We start from the raw sequence: 21,106 nt of genomic DNA on the forward strand, positions 1-21,106 counted from the left end.
TAGAAAGCTGCTAACGCCATCTATTTCTAAAACCACTGGTGTCGTACATAAACGCTCGTTTAGTTTCGTATCTTCTCCCCTATATTTATTAATCAATGCTAGAACATACAAAGATTTGTCAATTTTTTTACATATAAAGAAGCACTCGTAGATTTTTTGACCCGTAGAACACGATTTTTTTGGATAACAGTTGATCCGGATGTCGATAAGATTGTTATAAACAAAGAACTTGAGGAATTACGTAACATCGATTTTTCGCAAAATAAAACATTTTTTTGTATTTCTTGGGCAATTCTAAGCAAAAAATGTTCTTACAAGTTTTTTCGTAGGATGCATAGTTTTCGAGATAAACGCAGTGGAACTTTCAAAAATTCGAAAAATTGCAATTTTTTAACGCGAATAACTTTTGATTAAAAAATAAAATAGCAATTCTGCTGACAGCATTTGAAAGTTTAAGTCAAATTATACCGGTTTTAATTATTTGCATTGCTAAAAATTAATTTTTTTATTATTAAACAAAGCTATTTGTTTATAAGCCAAAAAATTGTTTATAAGTTTAAAACATTGCTGAGGCCCCTTAAATAATCCGATTTTAATTCTGTAAAGTGTATTAGATAGGTAGAGCACCTCTTTATATGTAAAAAAATTAGACAACTTGTAAATGGTCTACTTTTTGTTCAGAAACATTTTAAAAAATTTGAACTTTTTTAAAAACATTTAGATTGCAAATTTATTATGCAAAATCTATTATGTCGATTTTAATGAAATTTGATACACGGTTTAAGTAGATTACAAAGAATTTCCTAAGTGAATTACTAAGGTTCTAAGTGCCACCAAAGTGGTTAAAAACATTGAATAACAACAGGCGTATTTTGCCCCCTTATTTTGTATTTATTGCTATATTGCAGAAAAGGTAATACGTTAAGACATTTTTGACCAGTCGTATATCATACAAAATTCAATTATCTTTATTTTATTTTTCTACGACTTTGTTCCAAAACGAATAGTTTTAAAGTTATAAGCAAAGAAAGCAGAAAGAAATCGACGTTTTTCGAAATTTTTAAATATTTTAATTTTTTTATTAATGTTCCGGGCATATTTGAGAAGGAGCATAAGTTAATTATTATTACTGAAGGTGTCACCTAACTTTATCTGCAAAAATCCGAATGCCACCTTTCACATCCAAAAATAGACGTTTTTTCACAGATCAATACTGGTCTAGTATCCCTGTTTGTATTTCTTGACTTGATTTGAATTCCGTGCTTGTATGGAATTGTTGTCATTTATTATTGATCCTAGGTAGGGAAAAGTGGAGACATACTCGTAGGAATGGTTGTCTACCTTCATATTCTCATGTTGATTCGACTTTGTGCACTGCATATATTTTGTTTTACTTTCATTTATTTATACCAAACGTAGCAGCTTCCCGTTTCAGCTCTATAGCTTTTTCGCTTAATACCCTTTTGTTGCGGTTATTATGGCAACATCATCCGAATATCCAAAACAACCGAACAACCCTTCGGTGGTTTTGACTCTTGCTGGTGAGTCCTTCTTTGTCATTCTAGCCAGTCTCATTAACTGTGCTGGTATGGCAAATATATTATAAGTTAATTATGTGTTGGTGGTGGTGTAAATAAGTTAAAATAAAATAAAGATACTAAATTTTCAGGTGCGACAGCTAAAATCACAAAAAGCCGACAAAGCAGCAGTAGAGGCCGAAGTGAGGCAATTGTTATCATTAAAAGCTGAGTACAAGTCTGCTACTGGAAAAGATTGGACTCCAAGTCAGGCATCTTCTACCAACAAAATTACAAATCAGACATCTTCTACCACCAAACCAAAACAAGAAAACGTGTCCTTAGACGAAAATTCAATTCTCCAGCAAATAGCTCTACAAGGTGAGAAAGTTAGAACCTTAAAATCTCAAAAGGCCGATAAATCAACTGTCGACCACGAAGTCAAGGCGCTGTTATCTCTAAAGGCTGATTATAAGACATTAACTGGTAAAGATTGGAAGCCTGGAGCAGTTGCGGCGCCACCATCTCTAAATAGCTCAACGTATTCCGCTTCAGCGAATGTAACGGTGGATGAAAATAGTCTACTTTTAGACATTTCTTCACAGGGAGACGTTGTAAGAAAACTTAAGTCAGGTATGTTTTCTGAATTAAATATTTTCTAATTAAGGGTTGTTTTTTCTATCCTAAACGGATATCTATAATCTTTCTACGGATCTTTCTTTCTTCATATGCTATGTCCTTTTAGAACGTTGGTTACCATGATAGCTTAATTTTATTTACTGCCACCCTAAATAGCATGTTTATATCAATACCATAACGATCTCACATGTTCTTCCACCATGAAGTCCCTCTTCATCCTGCACTGCGTTTGTCTGTAGAATTATGGAGTTTTAAATCTTCTCCCCCCAAGAAATTTTTAAAATTCTTCTATTGGGACTGTGCAAGTTCGGAAAAGCGATACCTGGTTTCATAGCTTGGCAACTTTTTTCGCACTTTTAATTATATTGGCCAATTATATTGGTCCTGGTTGCTGAATAATTGGTAAGGCCATAGCCCAAAAAAAATTATAAGAAGAAAAGATAAGACTGAGGGTATGTTATTAATAGGTAAACAATTATATGTAGCAAATAAAATTAATTATAAAAATGCAGTACTGCAAGCAAAATACAATTAATAAATTTACTTTTATTCAATAATTGCATATCATATCAATATTGTGGAGTAACATAATTTTTCTTCTTCAATGACAGTAGGTATGAAGTATACGTCAATTTGACAATTTTAATTGACAATATGAATTATTTAAGAAAGTTGCAACATTTTTCCGCTATTCGCGCATGTTCGTTTCTCGTATCTCCTCCAAGTACTTGCACACCGCGAATAGTCTCAGGCAATTTAGATCATTTTTGAAATGAGAAGTCCCAGATGTAAACAATAAATTTGAAACCTTTCGTAGAACCATTTTTTGGTAACATCCTTAATATCTGCCTTTTACAATTTATAAGGCAAGGAGACGACAAATAAAGAAGATGAAAGGGATTCTACAATATGCAGTCACATTCCGTCTATTCGTCTAGGAAAAATTCCAACAAAAGTTTCCCTGTACTCAAAATATGAGTAAAATGAAAAATTACAGACAGCTTATGTTTCGTTTCGGTTCAGAAATGATCCACCATCCCCATGTGTCTGTTTCGGTCTCTCCAGACCTCTTCAGTGGAGCTATGCTATAGATAATTTTTATTCACAGTTCAAAACTCGACACCATAAAGTAAGACTGGGAATATGATATGTAGCAGCGAATTAGACGGATTCGCAATGTCAATTTTAAGTGTCTGTTACATAATACCTTGAACACCCTTCTAAAAGCTGCTCTTGTCTGCTCTATTCTGGATCTAATTTTCCACCGTGGCTCTCTGCGTTACAAATTAACTGATATCTAAAGTAAACAATTTGATTCATTTGCTCTAATTTGGTACTATTTGCATGCTATATAATTGAGACAGTCCAGTTATATACTTTGTTTCCCGTTAAGAACGGAATATTGCGCTTATGGAGATCAGTGTTACCAAACCTCTCAGGCACGGGTGGCTATTCGACTGCCGGTATACGATTCATTCTAATCAGTACGGCGTGGCATCGGTGCGCTTCTGTCGTCCATAAGAAATACATTGTCCTACGTAAGCATGTTCCGTTCTTAACGTGAAACGCTGTATAGTTAGGTTCTGAAACTGATTTCTTGTGTGTATAAGTTAACTGCTATGTTTATGTATGACAGTATTTATTTACGGTTTATTTCAGAAAAAGCTGATAAGTCCCAAGTTGACGTTGAAGTAAAAAAACTGCTCAATTTAAAAGAAAACTTTAAGAATTTAACTGGCAAAGATTGGAAACCCAATATGAAACCTGAACCAGCAGTACCCGACAACCAAAACGTTAGTGCTGGAGGTGATAACGCCAAGGAAGTATTAACCGCTAAGATTACTGATCAAGGCAATCTGGTTCGAGATTTAAAAACACAAAAAGCTGATAAGGTAAGAAGAGTTTATTCCAAATTAAATTCAGGAACATCTTAAAAAGATTCTTCACTTCACTACAAAATCTTGTTCTGTCACCTTAAACCCTCATCATTAAATCAGTAATACACTCTTTTTCATTAAAAAAAAAAAATTATTGTAGAACTTTTAAAAAAATCCTAAAACAACTGCATGCTTTAGGTATTAATACAATTTATTTTACAAAACTTTTCAATAAACGTCAAGCTATTGTGAATTATAAATATTGCAAACATATTAGGGAGCATATAACAAAAGTGTGTATTGTTTATATTGTAGGAAAAAGTAGATGCCGCTGTAAAAATACTCTTAGCCCTTAAGGTTGAATATAAAAATCTAACAGGTACAGATTTTCCTGTAGCGGGCAGAACCCCAAAAGAAACCAAACCTGCGGCACCTAAGGAAAAAGTAGTAAAGCAAAAACCAGCAGCAAAAGAGAAAAAACCTGAGGTTGTTGAGGTAAGATTTTTTTATTTTTCTTTATTTATTTCTCATTGTATTCCCTGGTTCATTTATCTTCATCATTTTCATTTAGGAGTTATTCTTCTGATATCATCTTTCCATTTTTCTTGTTTCATGGTGAAAGGATATTATTTCCTTTTGTGAAATTTTTATAGTTATCTACAATAATTATCTGTATTTTTCTTTGCTACTGTCACTATTATTTATTAACTGTTTTATTCTTTTGTTTTAATTCCTTCTGCTACTTTTTGGCATGCTTCATTATATACCATCATTTTGATTTGTTTTTTTTTGTACCTATTAGATTTCATTATTTTTTACTCGTGTTTAAAACTGCTTCTTTTATACTGTCCCACTTTTCTTACGGGTCTAATGTTTCTGGTTCTTTGTTTAGTTTGCTGGTTATTAATTCTTCCTACTTCTTCTTTGTATCTTTTAATATTCCTTTGTTGAATTGTTTTCTGGTTTCTTTGTTCGTTTTATTGTCTTTCTTTTTATTATACCCTCCTATTATAAAAAAAGTGGTCCAAGATACATTCCGCTTCTCTCATGATTTTTATATTTTCAGGCCAACGATAGTGGTGCTAAAAAACAAACTAGACTTGGTCTGGAAGCGAAAAAAGAAGAACAATTGTCTGACTGGTACTCTCAAGTTATCACGAAAGGAGAACTAATAGAATATTATGATGTTTCCGGATGTTACATCTTTAGACCATGGTCATTCGCGATATGGGAAGCTATCAAAGATTGGTTCGATGGCGAAATTAAGAAACTAGGTGTTCAAAACTGCTATTTCCCAATATTTGTTTCCAAAGCTGCTTTAGAAAAGGAGAAGACCCATATTGAAGACTTCGCCCCAGAGGTAAGTAAATTGTAAATTATTTATTTTTACTTCTAATTATTTATTTACCAGTCAGTCGGTGTGTTTTGATTCAGTTGAGTTTTCTTGCAAGCCTCTTTCATAACGGGTAGACCTAGAAACACATGCCAGAGGTTGGTTAGAGACTCGAATTGAATCAAAACGCAACCATCTGTTTATTTTATTTATTTACATTTTGTCTTTTATGTTTTTTACTTACTTTAAAATGTTTTAGGTGGCATGGGTTACCAAATCGGGTGACTCTGATATGGCAGAACCTATTGCAGTTAGACCAACTTCTGAAACTGTAATGTATCCTGCATATGCGAAATGGATTCAGTCATATCGTGACCTTCCTATTAAATTGAATCAATGGAACAATGTTGTTGTAAGTGTAATATTTTCTCTCTTAAACTTATTCAATCAAATATTAGGAGAATTTGGTACATATCAACTTTCTCAGCACAGCGGATCATTAAGTCAAAGCTTTCAAATAGACGCAAATTCGTAAAATTCCCGTCTATCTTTTTACTTCCGAATAAAAATTCATAAACTTTTTGTATGGGTTCATATTGTCGCCACTTTTAACTCATTTTTTTATTTCAGAGATGGGAATTCAAACATCCTCAACCTTTCTTAAGAACTAGAGAATTTTTGTGGCAAGAGGGTCATACAGCTTTTGCTTTGAAAGAAGAAGCCGATGTAGAAGTTAGACAAATTTTAGGTAACTGTGGTTTCCGTAACACTTCCGTTTTTAAATTAATTATTAGCTATAGCTGGAAGGGATAAATTTAACTATATCTAAAAAGATATAGTTCGATTTATTAAAGGGCAGAGACTGAGATGGCTGGGACACATAGAGAGAAGGAAAAACGACATAATGATTAAGAAGATCACCAGATGGAAGCCAGAAACTGAAAGACCCAGAGAGAGATGGGAGGACCAGGTCATGAGAGATATCAAAATCCTGAAAGTGAGAAACTGGAGGTAGTCCAGAAAGCCACTGCGCATCCGCTAGGAAAAATATTCCGATTCGAATTTTTTGCACAATCTTACTCAAAAAGAACCCTTTTTAACAAATTTGCATGTTGCCAGGACCAAAAGTTGGTCAAAAATTTTTTAAACGTTTTTTTTTGTTTTTTTCCTAAAATTTTTTTTTGCATGGGACAAAGTTTTTTTTAGGTTTTTTGGATCATTCCAAACAGAAAAGGTCTTTAGTGACTTTTCTCAAAAGTTGATAGTTTTTGACATATAAGCGATTAAAAATTGAAAAATTGCGAAATCGGCCATTTTTAACCCTCAAAAACTATGTGAAAAACTGAAAATTTGAATGTTGCCAAGGTAGGTAGATATTCTTTAAACATCTATTGATGAAATCCCGAAGAGTTTTTTGCAATACAATATCAAAAACCCCTTTGTTTTTTATTGCCAATCAAGCGTGCCGACACTATTTTCCACCGTTGCATGTGTATACAGTATGGTGCAAATGAAAGGAATAAATTCGTTATTTAGTAAACCGGCGACTTTAAGGAAAAATCCCAAAACAGGTCGGTTTTTATTTTTAAGTTATGATATTGTGGCATATATAGTATACTAGTGACGTCATCCATCTGGGCGCGATGACGTAATCGATGATTTTTTTAAATGAGAATACGGGTCGTGTGCTAGCTCATTTTAAAGGTTTTTCAATTCTCTATTCAGTATTGTAAACATTTACATATTTATTTATACAGTTGGTCCAAATTAATTTTATTAAATTAAATTATTTGATAAAAAAAAAGAAGTAGAAGGACACCCTGTATAAATAATTATATAAATGTTTATATTACTGAAGAGAGAATTAAAAAACCTTTCAAATGAGCTAGCACACGACCCCTATTCTCATTTAAAAAAATCATCGATTACGTCATCACGCCCAGATGGATGACGTCACTAGTATACCATATATGCCACAATATCATAACTTAAAATTAAAAATCGACCTATTTTGGGTTTTTCCTTAAAGTCGCCGGTTTACGAAATAACGAATTTATTCCTTTCATTTGCACCATACTGTCATGTCGGTGGAAAATAGTGTCGCGCACGCTTGATTAGCAATTAAAAACAAAGGAGTTTTAAATATTGTATTGCAAAAACTCTTTGGGATTTCATCAATCGATGTTTAAAGAATATCTACCTACCTTGGCAACATTCAAATTTTCAGTTTTTCATATAGTTTTTGAGGGTTAAAAATGGCCGATTTCGCAATTTTTCAATTTTTTATAGCTTTTTAAATGCATTTTTTAATGTCAAAAATTATCAACTTTTAGGTTGTCAAAACCTAAAAAAAACCTTGTTCCATGCAAAAAAAAGAATGTGTGTGTACTATGTACGCACGTAAGAAGATATTCTTCTATTATATAATAGGTAATTTAAACGAAGTAAATATACTTAAAAGGTTATTTGTATTTTATTTAAAAATCAAACTAACTGTCTTATCTACCACTTTCAAAAAATTTTTATTAAAACAACCAAAAATAAAAAAAAATCACCAGGGAATTGAACCCGCAACCTTCCAATCTCAGTGCTAACGCATTTCTAACTACTCCATCGAGGCACTAGAAATAAATATGTAAGTTTCAGATATAATTACACAACACGGCGACATATAGTGTAAAAATGTTATGCTTACATAATATTTTATTAATCCAAAAACACAAGAATTATAATAAATAATACATTTCCTAAAACCACTAATATATTCTTTTAATGACTTATTTGCACGGTTACAGATACATACATACCTATCTTGAAAGATTAGCAATGAACTACATACTGTCAGTGTGCGCAGGCGCGCGGTAAATGTACAATTTTACCCTCAATCGATTCGCCGCTAAAGAAGAATATCTTCAAAAATAATTTTAGGAAAAAAACAAAAAAAAAACGTTTAAAAAATTTTTTACCCACTTTTGATCCTGGCAACATGCAAATTTGTTAAAAGGAGTCCTTTTTGAGTAAGATTGTGCAAAAAATCCGAATCGGAATATTTTTCCTAGCGGATGCGCAGTGGCTTTCTGGACTAAGGCAACTATGCACAAATTGAAATGAGTGGAAGAAAATTGTAATAATAAAAGCCAAATCATACAACAAACTTTGACAACACACAAGAAGAATGCGGAGTGATTGATCGCAATAAGTGAATCAGAGAACTCTAAGTAAGATCGACAATCATTCCATCCGGAATGAAAGGCCTTGATGATGCTTAGCTATAGTTAGTTCGAGCTCTTAAATTTGTTACTTTCTACCTCCCACCTTTTTTGGATTATCATTAAAAACTTATTTTTAGATTTATATGCAAGAGTATACACCGATTTACTAGCCATACCAGTGGTTAAAGGTAGAAAAACAGAAAAGGAAAAATTCGCTGGTGGAGACTACACTTTAACAGTCGAAGCCTATGTTTCAGCTAGCGGAAGAGCTATTCAAGGAGCCACGTCGCATCATCTAGGTCAAAACTTTTCAAAGATGTTCGATATTACGTACGAACATCCAGATAGTCAGGAGAAGACTCATGTATACCAGAATTCTTGGGGTATTACAACGCGAACAATTGGTAAGTACATTGAGATATAATATCAATTGGTAGTTTAAGCTGTAATTGCTTCTTCTTCTTTCCATTATGAGTTTGCCATTTTCGTCCTCCACGGCATTCTATTCTTCCAGTCACCGTCTCTGATGTCTCTACATATCATAACATTTTCTATGTACATTTTTATCTTTTAGCAGGTCTCCATCTCCGTCTTCTTTCCGGCGGGTCCAGATTCTTTTCGGCCAACTGTGCTCTGGCATTCTTTGTACATGGCCGTACCATTGCAGGGCTCTGTTTTCCAATTTTTTTTGGTAATTTAGCATTCTATTTCGATTCTGTTCCCTATTTCCTCTGTTCTTACTCTATCTATCCTTTCTGATGATTTGTAGCCATCTTATAAAGTCCAATTCAACTGTTTTATTTTATTTCGTATTGTTGTTGTCATTGGCCATGCTTCCGATCCATATAGGGTAATATTCTAATATTCAGCACTGTGTCCTTAGCATAAATATATTCCATGTCCTCCCTATCTTGTGCAAAAATAACTTGGTTACATTATACCAAAACTAGTGAATGCTCTACTACTGAATATATTCTCTTGTACTGTTCCAAGTTTTCTATACCGTTGTACAGGATTTATATTAGTATTCCAAAAATAAGAGTAATCCATATCGATTTAATTCTTAAAAGTCTCAAACAAATATTATTTACATGCATTGTTTTGATTTCGTAAATTAGGTGACATTGCTTCTGCAATGTAGGCCACTCGTTTTGAAAACAACGGAGTCAGCAATCATGTTACTATTAGTATTTCACGGCCACAACGGTGTCGTCAATCATAACAAACAATTGGGATTTATTTATAGATACATAGAAAGTAAAGAAAGGGATTATTCATCATTCATTATTTAGACATCAATGTAGTTAGAATATAGACTTGATCCACCAACTCGTTACTAGCCTATATAGTGATTAAATAAACATAGTATGAGTATTTAGTGTATTCCTGATATCAACCCCTAGCAGAGGGACGTTCATTCCCCTTGTAACGGGTAGTTCTTTCAGGACGACAGACTCAGTAAAACACAAGTTAAAAATAAAGCAAATATATTAAAGATAATTATATACAGTTTAAAACAAATAAAATATAATTCCATCTTCTGCAAAGGAAAAACAATATTAAACTTTATTACAGCCATCCGATCATATCAGCAACTAATTACGATTAAGCTAATAAGATAAACCATATATACAATAACAATATTGCTACGTTAAATCAACATAGCCTGAAGACCGCATTTCACTACAATGCAGTCACTCGCTCCTTGCTACTACCGCCTACTGCGATAACGATTGCGACAAGACTCCACGTCACTACGGTGGCGTCTACCTAGGCATAGTCCCACCTCACAAACGGTGCATCTTTGCCAAGCCAGCTAAAGCTCGTTCAATACGCGAGCATCAGCTGTTAAGCCATAGTTAGTTCAATACACTAACCATGACTGATTTTCTCATTCTCCTAGCTCGCCTTAAATATGCTCTCGATGCCCTCTCCTTCGGTTTCCCCCAGCGGTGCTATGAAGAAGGAATGCGCAAACACGGACACTCCATCGGTCGTCTCTGGTAATAGCAGCTCATCGCTTGCCGAGGTATCATATCGTTACACCCTTAATATAACGTATTTTATTATACCGTCTTTTCAAAATCTGATCTATATACATACATGTTAAAAAGTGTAGGTGATAGACCAGACCACATCCTTGTTTGAGGACTTTTATTGCTATGATTGTTTTTGTTATTTCATTACCTAACTTTATTTGCATCTGTGTTTCTTTATACAGTCATTGTATTATATTCACCCATTTCTCTCTAACGTGGACTCATTTCTTCCCACAGTTGTTCCTGAGCACGCTGTCAAATGCTTTCTCAAAGTCGATAAAGGTCATAATAATTATGTGTTCAATATTTTTCCCTTTTCTTTTCTATCACTTGTCTCATGATAAATGTATATTATATAGACATGATCCTGCTTTTCGGAATCCGGCTCGTTATTCGACATAATAGTTCATGTGCTGTTCTATTTTTTCGTTTATAACTATGGAAATGATTCTTGCTATTTGAAGGCATTACACTTATCCTTCTATATTATTGGTGTACATGGAACGAAAAAATAAGTTGCTTTAAAGTTTTAATATACATTTGTTTTCGTAGGTGTGGTGGTGATGATTCACGGCGACAATCAAGGGTTGGTTATACCCCCACGAGTGGCAGCTATACAAATTGTCATCGTACCATGTGGTATCACTGCCAATCTTTCTGAAGATTCTCGTAAAAAATTGCAGTCGTCCTGTGATGCATTGGAAGCAGACTTAAAAGCAGCAAATGTACGCGTTAAAGGAGATTACAGAGACAATTACTCCCCTGGGTGGAAGTTCAATCATTGGGAACTTAAGGTAATTTACACTTTTTGTTTATTTTATATAATACGTTCAGTTTTCGATTGGATATAGGCGACTGAAGGAAGTAATAAAATCGGAAACATTGCTTAGTCGCAGGATAACGTCAGATGCAATACTTCTTAAGCTGCTATCTGGCCAAATGTGTTGCTCTGCCGTGCTTGAGGTGTTCTCCTTTCGAATATCTAATAGGGTTGCTAGAAATACTCACTTGTTAGGATGTACAATTTACTGGAATATCTTTGCCCGTCTTTAAGCACAGCATTCAACTAATAGCTTCAATTTTTCAATGTATTCATTTTGTATAGTTATTTATATGTTGTTGCTGTTTATTGTTCGACATATTTTAGGATTTTTTATATTTGGATCTGAAATTGAACTATAAAAAGAGATTCTCCTATTAATAAACAAATAAATTTTACCCTAAGTAGTTAAGTTAAGCAACTACCGAAGTTTAGAGATAGATATAGTCAATCTGCATACAGTACATGATCTTGTCCAGTTGTTAAGTGTGTAAAAACTTGTTTGGATGTTTTTAGGGAGTCCCAGTGAGAATTGAATTAGGACCGAAGGATATAGAAAAAAATCAGTTGGTAGCTGTAAGGAGAGACACTGGGGAAAAAATTACTATTAGCCGCGCCGATGCTGTCACCAAATTAGGAGCAATATTAGAAGATGTTCACGCAAACTTGTACAAAAAGTAAGGACATTCTGAAGTGATTATTTGTTAGTATGTATGTAATTTTTGTTTGTGTTTTTTTACAGAGCTTGTGATGATTTGGAGAGTCATAAAGTGCTTCTTAAGGATTGGTCGCAGTTCTGTCCATCTTTGGATAAAAGAAATATCATTTTAGCACCATTCTGTGGTGAAGTTCAGTGCGAGGATAAAATTAAGGCTGATAGTACCAGGTAAGATTGATAATTATATACGTTATTTGTTAATGGTTGACACCACGCTAAAAGGTGAAGAATGCTAATCAAGTAGTAAAGGATCTACATGCAGAGTAAAGCTTCTGAAAAAAACATGGTGCCTTTCAAAACTACCTATTGACATGAGGATTCCCCTAATAATGCAATGTACAAAGTTGTTGTACTTAAAAAACCAATGTGACTAATGATATCAGAAAAATGATAAATCTGGCAACATTGCAAGCACCACATTTGAAATCTTCTACACATATCTTGGTTTTTGGACAATTCGGACCATCAAAATACAGAGTAGGTACAAATAAATTTACCACTGCATGGTAAAGCATTTTTTTAATGGTACACCCTGTACAATATGGAGTTTGACACTACCACACAGGGTATTTATTATAAATGTTATTTGATCTATAAACTTAAAAAGCTAATATCTTTTTCTGATGTGTATGTTTTTTCAGGGACGCCGGCGAAAATGCTGAACCCGGAGCTCCATCCATGGGTGCCAAATCTCTTTGTATCCCCTTAGAACAACCTGCCGATATCAAACCAAGCGACAAGTGCATTCATCCAGATTGTAAAAACAAACCAAAATATTACACATTGTTCGGAAGAAGTTACTAGAATGCCCCTGAAATAATTTATTCAACTAAAAATAAGCTGTAACATTTTTATTTTAACAATAACAGCATTTTTCAAAGATGTTATGTAGTTATTTTATTTATTTATATTTTAATTTGATTAACATTGATATTTTTATTATAACTTTGGTAATTGCTTTCCTTCTGAATCTGGTTTCTTTGTTACGTTTACCTTTTCATTAACTTTGTCTATTTTTTCATGTTCTTCTTTAACTCTTTGTCGTAATTCATCCTAAAATTTATTTTAATACTAACGGTTAGCGACGTAAAATTCTCAAAATAGAATTTTTTATAAATGTTCTAGATCCTAGATTGAATATGAAAATGATTTTGATTAATGGACAGGATCTATGGTCCTTTGAAGAAGGCGCCGGACCTTCTACCCGACAATCAGAAAAAATTATGCAAAAAATAATTCAACAAAGCTAACAAACAATTTGGACGAAAACAAGAATATATGACTTAGGCGAAGAAAGAGGACTATGAGAATAGAGACGTGGAATATTACAAGGAATTGCAATGAAATACTCCCAGAAATCGAAGAGACTAGGTGCAGATATAATAGTCTTAAATGAAATAAAAAAAAATACATACATATGGAGTGAGGTTGAAAAACACAAAAGACCCGCAAAAGGAGTATCAATATTAATAAAAAATAAATGGACAAAATCTATACAAGATTACAAGCAAATAAATGAACGAATAACGGAAATTAGGATGAATATATTTGGACAACCAACAATAATTGCTGGAGTATATACAATGAATGACAATGATACCATAAGGAAAATGAAGATATTCTACTAATTGGAGATTTTAATAGCCACATAGGAAAGAGACTTAGATACTGATTCTTAAATGTTTACATAGTAACTTACCCCCCATCCTAATTTTTCAGCAAATAGTAGACATCCCTCGTCACAATCTCCCAACCAACAAACATCCCTTGTATTATCTTTGGAATCAAAATTTAAGCCTCCTCCCATTCCAAGCATAGTCATGATGCTTGATCGGTGTCCTGCTTTTTCTCTGTTTATTAAAATCCGCGGTACATGATCTTCAACCCTACAAAAAGAATATTCAATAAGCAAAATAAGTAAACCTAAATTATTGTGTTGTGTTAGAATATAAGAAAATGTTAAAGAAATAAGAATAAGAGATCATATAATAGTGATAATATAATAATATATAGATAATATAATAGTGATCATCAAATGCTTAAGAATTGGTCATACAGCTGTAACACACAAATTTCTTATCAGTAAAGATCCACCGCCAATTTGCAACAACTGCTCCACTTCATTAACAGTGAAACACTTCCTGCTTGACTGCCCTTGTTTCCAAAATGAAAGAAGAATACATGGAATTCCAGACAACCTCAAATCCATCCTGACGGACAAAAATTTAAATGTATTGAATTAAACTGCGCGTCATAGAAAACGGGCACCCTAAAAAATGGGTAATTTTTGAGGTTGTGTATCTCCTAAACCTGTTGTCCGATTTAAGTGATTTTTTGAATATGTTATAGCCTTGTTCTTTGTCAATATCCCTATAATAATATTTTTGTTAAACAGGTAAATTTTCATTGTATACCGGGTGTACGAATCAAACTGTGTTTCTTTCTCAAAGTTTGCAACACCCTGTGGAATATCCTAGCATTTATAAAATACTGAAATTAAAACTCAACTATAGCCTCAGGTTTTCTCAACATTTTATTTTTTGATTCATACGCTTATGTTGGATAATACAAAAGTTAGGTACTTTAACAATTACCCATGTTCTTTTTCAGTACAGGGTGTTTCTAAACAAGTGCGACAAACTTTAAGGGGCAGTTCTGCATTAAAAAATAATGACAGTTTGCTTTATAATCGTATGTCTGCAAATGCTTCGTTTGCGAGATACGGGATGTTGAATTTTTTCTTACAAACTAACGATTTATTTATTGCTTTAAAACCGGTTGAGATATGCAAATGAAATTTGGTGGGTTTTAAGACGTAGTTATTGCACATTTTTTGCCATACAATTAAGAATTTCATATTCACCATTGGCGTGCATACGGGTAATATGATCGGTCATATTACTCATATGCACGCCAAGAGTGAATATAAAATTCTTGATTGCAACTCAAAAAATTCGGAATAACTATCTCTTAAAAGCTACCAAATTTCATGTGCATATCTCAACCGGTTTTAGGGCAATAAAATAAATCGTCAGTTTGTAAAAAAAATTAACATCCCGTATCTCGTAAACGAAGCATTTGCGGACATAAGTTTATAAAGCAAAGGGTCATTATTTTTTCATGCAGAATTGCCCCTTAAAGTTTGTTGCACTTATTTACAAACAACCTATACTGATGAAGAACATGACTTGCTGTTAAAGTACATAACTTTTGTATTATCCAACATAAGAGAATGAATCAAAAAACAGAATGTTCAGAAAATCTGAGGCTATAGTCGGGATTTCATTTTAGTATTTTATAAAGGCCAGAATATTCCACAGGGTGTTGCAAACTTTGAGAAAAAAACACAGTTTGATTCGTACACCCGGTATACAACGAAAATTTACCTGTTTAGCAAAAATATTATTACAAAGAAATTCACAATGAATAAGGCTATAACATATTCAAAAAATCACTTAAATCGGACAACAGGTTAAGGAGATACGCGACATCAAAAATGACCCATTTTTTAGGGTGCCCGTTTTCTATTACGCGCAGTGTATTTAAAGGACATAAAATTTTATTATATTATTTAATGTAATTCATATTAAAAATATTGTGTTTGTAATCCCACTAATAACCCTGCGTGGTTGATGTGGTATAAGTGTTTTAAATAAAAAAAAAAAAGAATAAGAGAAGCTTAAGTTAGAAAAACAAAATATAAAACTGGTAATATCACTTACCTATCCACTAAGGAAGCAAACGGTTGTACTGCCAATGAAGTTCCTATAATTATTAGTAAATCACATTTTGAGTAGTCTGTCTTTAAACCATTATAGAATTTAGTTGGTAATACCTCACCAAAGAATATTATATCTGGTTTTACAACTCCAGAACATTTTTCGCATGATGGAATTTCATCTTTAAAAATGATTTCTGCAAAATAGATTTGTTTTCAATTAAAATTATAAAAATTTAGTCAAAAACATTGTTGTATATGACACACAGAAAATCATTTATGATTTAATCATTGTATAAACAAAACAAAAATTGGAAGAAGAAATAGATGATAGTCAGTTTGAGTTCAGAAATGGACTAAAAACCAGACAGGCATTTTTTGCTTTTGATGTGATAGCATGGATATGAACGTGCATGTGCATGTTTGTTACGTTGGTTTTGAAAAAGCATTTGACAAAGACATGAAAAATTAGTCTAAATTCAAAAGGCAAAAACCATTCAAAAGGGACTTAAGAATAATAAGAAAACTTTAGACAACTAACCTAATTTGAATAGAAGTAATAAAAGGAGGTAACTCAATAGGACTGACAAGGATGAGGACAACTTAGAAATAGTTGTATCTGTTTTAGAATTAAATTTTTGTAACATAACATTTTAAAATGATATTACCTTTCATCCAGTCTTGACTATACTCTTCTCTGCACTTCAAACAATGCCCTCTATGAAATGTGCCATGAGCTTCAACAATTTTATCTTCATGTATTCCTGCAACCCTTTCCAGAGTATCAATATTTTGAGTATAATGTCTTAGGAGCAATCCTTTTTCATCTAACATTTTAACAAAATAATGGCACAATGTCGGTTTGAATGTACCTGGGTAAAGTTCTTTTGCCAACTCAAAGAATGGCTTCGGATTATTGTGAAAGAAGTCTAACTCGAAAATTGCTTGGGGATGTGGCAAATTATACTTTTGGAGATTGTGGTATAAGCCTGTACCTGGTGAGCGGAAATCTGGGATTCCAGCAGCTAAAAACAATAAAAATGTTTATAGCAGTTACAGCGGTTTAATATGTGAAAGATACTAAAATTTAACCATTTCATTGCTGACAAAATATACCTAACATGACCTGAGTGCTAACTCAATTTTTTGCTGCATTTACATTGTAGTGTTTTGGTTGAGATGGCCCTGGAATTGCTTCATCCATAATATGAATCTGACATTATAAATACATTATCTATGTACTCAAAAGAAATAAAACTTGTTTCAGTAAAAGTCAGACAAATACTATCTTCTAATCGAATGTTGTGCATATCTGCATATGATGCCTATGCCTTATGTATATAGTAACGGTATGAGATTCTAGACGTCATCAGGGTTAAACGGCCATCAACGGGTTAAAAGACTCCAATATAAGCAGATTAACAAAATATGTTTATTATTTCATTTTTGTAAATACTGTAAAATGTACAAGTGTAACAAGTAGGTCTAGTTCAAAGCAAACAGAAATTAGTTTCATATAGGGTTGTTACAGGTCAATATAAAGTTGAGTCCCAAAAGTATCCTACCTTTATTCATAACGTAGTACCAATATGGTGCAGTTATCTATATGAAGTACAAACTTGATAAATAAATCTTTATGAAATTTTCATATACTGTAGTTACAGTATGTATTTATATACTGTACAGTCGGAAAAATGAAAGAATACCCATGAACGATCACATCAATCACTTATTTTGTATTTGCTGTCTTTTTCTATAACAAAAGTTTTGTTATTTATAGAAAAATACAGCAAATACAAAATAAGTAATTGATGTGATCGTTCATGGGTATTCTTTCATTTTTCCGACTGTATATTGTATCATTAAGATTTTGTGGTCAAATAAAGTTTTTAATCTTATAAAATAAACATAAACTTAAAAAACGACTTACAAGTTGATATTCCAGCACCTGCCATAGTAATGATATTTTTACAGTTCTTTTCATTAATGTAGTTAACTATGCCATCAATGGACACATCATTTAGCACCTAAAATGTAAAGGCATTACAGAAATATTACAAAAAGGACCAAAAGTTTTAATGTTTACATTTTTGAAATCTATTTAATAAGAAAATCTGCAAATAAGCATTTTTCACAATGCGGGGTGAGACAAGAAGACACCATTTCTCCAAACTATTCACCCTTGTGCTAAGACATTTTAAAGAAATTATAATAAAACAGCAATGATGAACAGGGGAAAAGATCCATAGGTTGAAGAAGAATTTCCTGGCTGAGAAACTTAGAGAGTGGTATTCAGTAGATCTTTTTAGAGCCACCGCCAATAAAGTACAGATAGCTGTGATGATAGCCAACATCCGATAGGAGAATACAAGAAGAAGAAGAGCAATGATATAAACATCAACAGATCATACTTAAACCTCTTGAGCTTTGCAGATGACATATTTTTAATAGGACAAAATGAAATAGTACGACAATTAAATAAATTTGGCGAATGGATTTAGTGTCCGCAGTCATATAAACCCAAACAAACAATTAAATAAATTTTTCAGAACAGTAGGCTTAAAATGAACTACAATAAAACAACAATAATGAACCAGGACCAGACAAATATAAAAATAAAAAACCATACCACAGAAAATATTAAACATTATGAATATCTGGGCCATTCAAGAAACTGGGAAAACCAAATCAATATACTGAAATTAAAAGAACACAACTGGCATGAGCCGCTTTCTATAAACTAGCATATTTCTTAAAAACACCTACATTTCTATAAACTTTAAGACAAAAGTGTATAACACATCATTCTACCAGTTTGTACCTATGCGTTGGATACTTAGCCCTTACCAAAAAATATCTGTTAAAAAATTAGAAACAATGCACAGGGCAATGGAACGAAACATGCTTAGAATTAAACTGAGAAACAAGATTAGAAACCCTGAGATAAGATGTAGAAGGAAGATCCGAGATATTGTGGAAGAAACTATGAAAATGACATGGAGCTGAGCGGGTCACATAGCCAGATATGATGATAACAGGTTCTTTTTTTTCCCTGGAAGCCGTCTGTTGTGAACCGGTTGTACTGCAACCACTTGGCTTATTGTACATCTTCCATTCACTTATGAAACCCATTCCAGAATTCTGGAACCCTGTACCAGCTTGTACAGGTCTAGTGGGTGGGTACCATATATATTTGGAGTCACTTCGATGTCTCCGAAAAGTGTTTGCCGCCTCCGATTTAATGCCTCACAGTCATGCAAAATATGGTTGACTGTTTCAGGTTCTCTGTTACAGAGTCTGCAGCTCAAGTCTCCATGAAACAGCCCCATTGTATGCAGGTGACCCTTAACTGGCGCATGTTCAGTGAGGAAACCTGTTATGACTCTGAGCTGATTCCTGCTTGTTTTCAGCAGTAACTCAGCCCTACTAGCACATGTCTCTAGCTACACTCTCCCAGTGTGAGTTGTGTTGGCTTCGGATCCAGCCTTTTTTTCGTTTGCGGATGGTGCTTTGCTCTGGCTGGGCCCAGGTATTTTGTAGCTGATGCTCTCTTGGCAAGTGCATCAGCTCTTTCATTGCCGTATATGCCCCGATGACCTGGCACCCATACCAGTATAACACTGTTATGTTGTGCCAGTCTGTCAAGTTCTTGTCGACATTCCCACACCAGCCTAGAGTTCACCTTAGGGTTTAATAAGAGCCCCAATGGCTGCTTGGCTATCTGTGCATATGTTAACCCACTGCAGTTCGAATGCCCTCAGGTTGTTTTCTCTTGCACATTGCAAAAATCTCTGCCTGCTCCTTTTAGTAAATGTCATGATTTTTGACTTTAGAGGAGTGATGTTAAGCAAGAACATGGAAGCAATTGTGAAAGACATACATTCAGAAGTGGATGGAAAATGTTTGATGAAGAAGCTCAAAGAAATATAAACATAATATCAGGAATTCTAGGTCCAAATTGGAAAAATAAGTATGAGAAATTCAGTTTTTTGTCACTCCTATAAAATAACATACAAGGTTTTCATACTAAGGCATCAATATTTTATTGAAAACTATTATTTTGACTATTAACATGCCACATGTGAATATGTAAGACAGATAACTTGGAATATATATATATTCACTAACATAAAATTTTCTTATTCCCATCACGAATCGCCTTTTATAACTACAAACAGACTTACCGTAAAACTGAACTAAGGCTTTTCCATCTTTTATAGGTTTTATAGAGAGAAGGGGATTTTTTAGTGTATATTGAGTGGGGGGTCTTCACCTAATTTTAATTATTGCATACTCATATGAAATATTGAACAATACTGAAATATTTTTGCTACCAACGTATAAATCGATGAGCTCAATATTTTACAAATTTTACTAATATTACAGAGTTCGACAATATTGTTTTTGTCCCTAACAAGAAACACTACGGAGCAGAGAATATCTACCAACTAGATGGACTTCTGACCTGAAAGATGTTATCAGTCAATGGATGCAAGCCGCACAAACAGGGACAGATGGAAAGAGCAGAGGAAGACCTATGTCCAGCAGTGGACATGTACAGACTGATGAATTACAGAAATATGAGAGTTGCCATAAAATATTTTGATTCCAAACCATCAAAAATTTGTCTTTGTCATTCTAACATACCAACACAAATTATCTACTTATTCAAATTTACCTTTACTTTTTCCTTGTCTTCGGCTTTTGAAAAATTAAGCTTCTCTGCAAAGAATCTACGCAAATGTTCCATATTCTCCTCTTGCTCGTCTTCAGAGCTGCTACCACTAGCTGAATGTTCCTCAGACTCTTGTGTTTGATTAGGTGGTGTATCTTAAAAGGATTAGAATTTAAATAGTAGGTTATGATTGGAACATCTAAATTTAATAAAAAACACCAACTATACCTTGTTCTTCTTTAGTTGACATTATAGATTATTTAAATTAAATTATTATTCTACTCATTTCCACCAAATTTTGACGTACAAAATAAATTGAAATGACATTTGATAGTAAGGACAACAAAGTCAAAGTTTTTAACAAAAGTGTCTTTGTCATTGTACTACATGTGGCAACACTGTCGATCGGTCAAATAGAGGGCCGATTGAAATGAAATAATCTGAAAAATCTATATATAGTAGTTTTACTACAAAAACGTTATTACGTAGGTCAAAATTTTTGACGTAAGAGAACTGTCAAAACATTAGAATGTGACTTTTCATTATTGCCATGTTTAT

The 21,106-nt window shown here is 33.3% G+C and overlaps 2 protein-coding genes across 3 annotated transcripts in view; one reads left to right on the forward strand and one right to left on the reverse strand.

Annotated features, from left to right (window-relative positions):
- Positions 1 to 13,037, forward strand: part of LOC114329815 (bifunctional glutamate/proline--tRNA ligase) — a 34,908-nt gene extending 21,871 nt beyond the window's left edge. Inside the window, exons 12-22 of one of the 2 annotated variants that reach the window (XM_028279053.2) lie at positions 1,670 to 2,150; positions 3,816 to 4,048; positions 4,349 to 4,528; positions 5,100 to 5,393; positions 5,626 to 5,778; positions 5,997 to 6,114; positions 8,716 to 8,982; positions 11,170 to 11,411; positions 11,954 to 12,114; positions 12,180 to 12,323; positions 12,797 to 13,037. In XM_028279053.2, coding sequence (XP_028134854.2) covers positions 1,670 to 2,150; positions 3,816 to 4,048; positions 4,349 to 4,528; positions 5,100 to 5,393; positions 5,626 to 5,778; positions 5,997 to 6,114; positions 8,716 to 8,982; positions 11,170 to 11,411; positions 11,954 to 12,114; positions 12,180 to 12,323; positions 12,797 to 12,959 — 2,436 coding nt within the window. In that variant the 3' untranslated portion in view covers positions 12,960 to 13,037. The remainder of the gene's footprint in view (positions 1 to 1,669; positions 2,151 to 3,815; positions 4,049 to 4,348; positions 4,529 to 5,099; positions 5,394 to 5,625; positions 5,779 to 5,996; positions 6,115 to 8,715; positions 8,983 to 11,169; positions 11,412 to 11,953; positions 12,115 to 12,179; positions 12,324 to 12,796) is intronic. The other variant, XM_028279063.2, reaches the window with a different exon arrangement.
- On the reverse strand, positions 12,992 to 20,909 carry LOC114329830 (NAD-dependent protein deacetylase sirtuin-2). Its single transcript, XM_028279089.2, has 7 exons — positions 20,777 to 20,909; positions 20,552 to 20,703; positions 17,804 to 17,900; positions 16,542 to 16,898; positions 15,878 to 16,070; positions 13,855 to 14,041; positions 12,992 to 13,208 (listed from the first exon to the last, which is right to left on the reverse strand). Exons 1-7 carry the CDS (start codon positions 20,796 to 20,798, stop codon positions 13,095 to 13,097), a joined length of 1,122 nt encoding a protein of 373 aa, XP_028134890.1. The 5' UTR covers positions 20,799 to 20,909; the 3' UTR covers positions 12,992 to 13,094.
- Positions 20,910 to 21,106: the final 197 nt, after the last annotated feature.

Source organism: Diabrotica virgifera, chromosome 5 (genome assembly GCF_917563875.1).
Source record: "Diabrotica virgifera virgifera chromosome 5, PGI_DIABVI_V3a".
NCBI lineage: Eukaryota > Metazoa > Arthropoda > Insecta > Coleoptera > Chrysomelidae > Diabrotica > Diabrotica virgifera.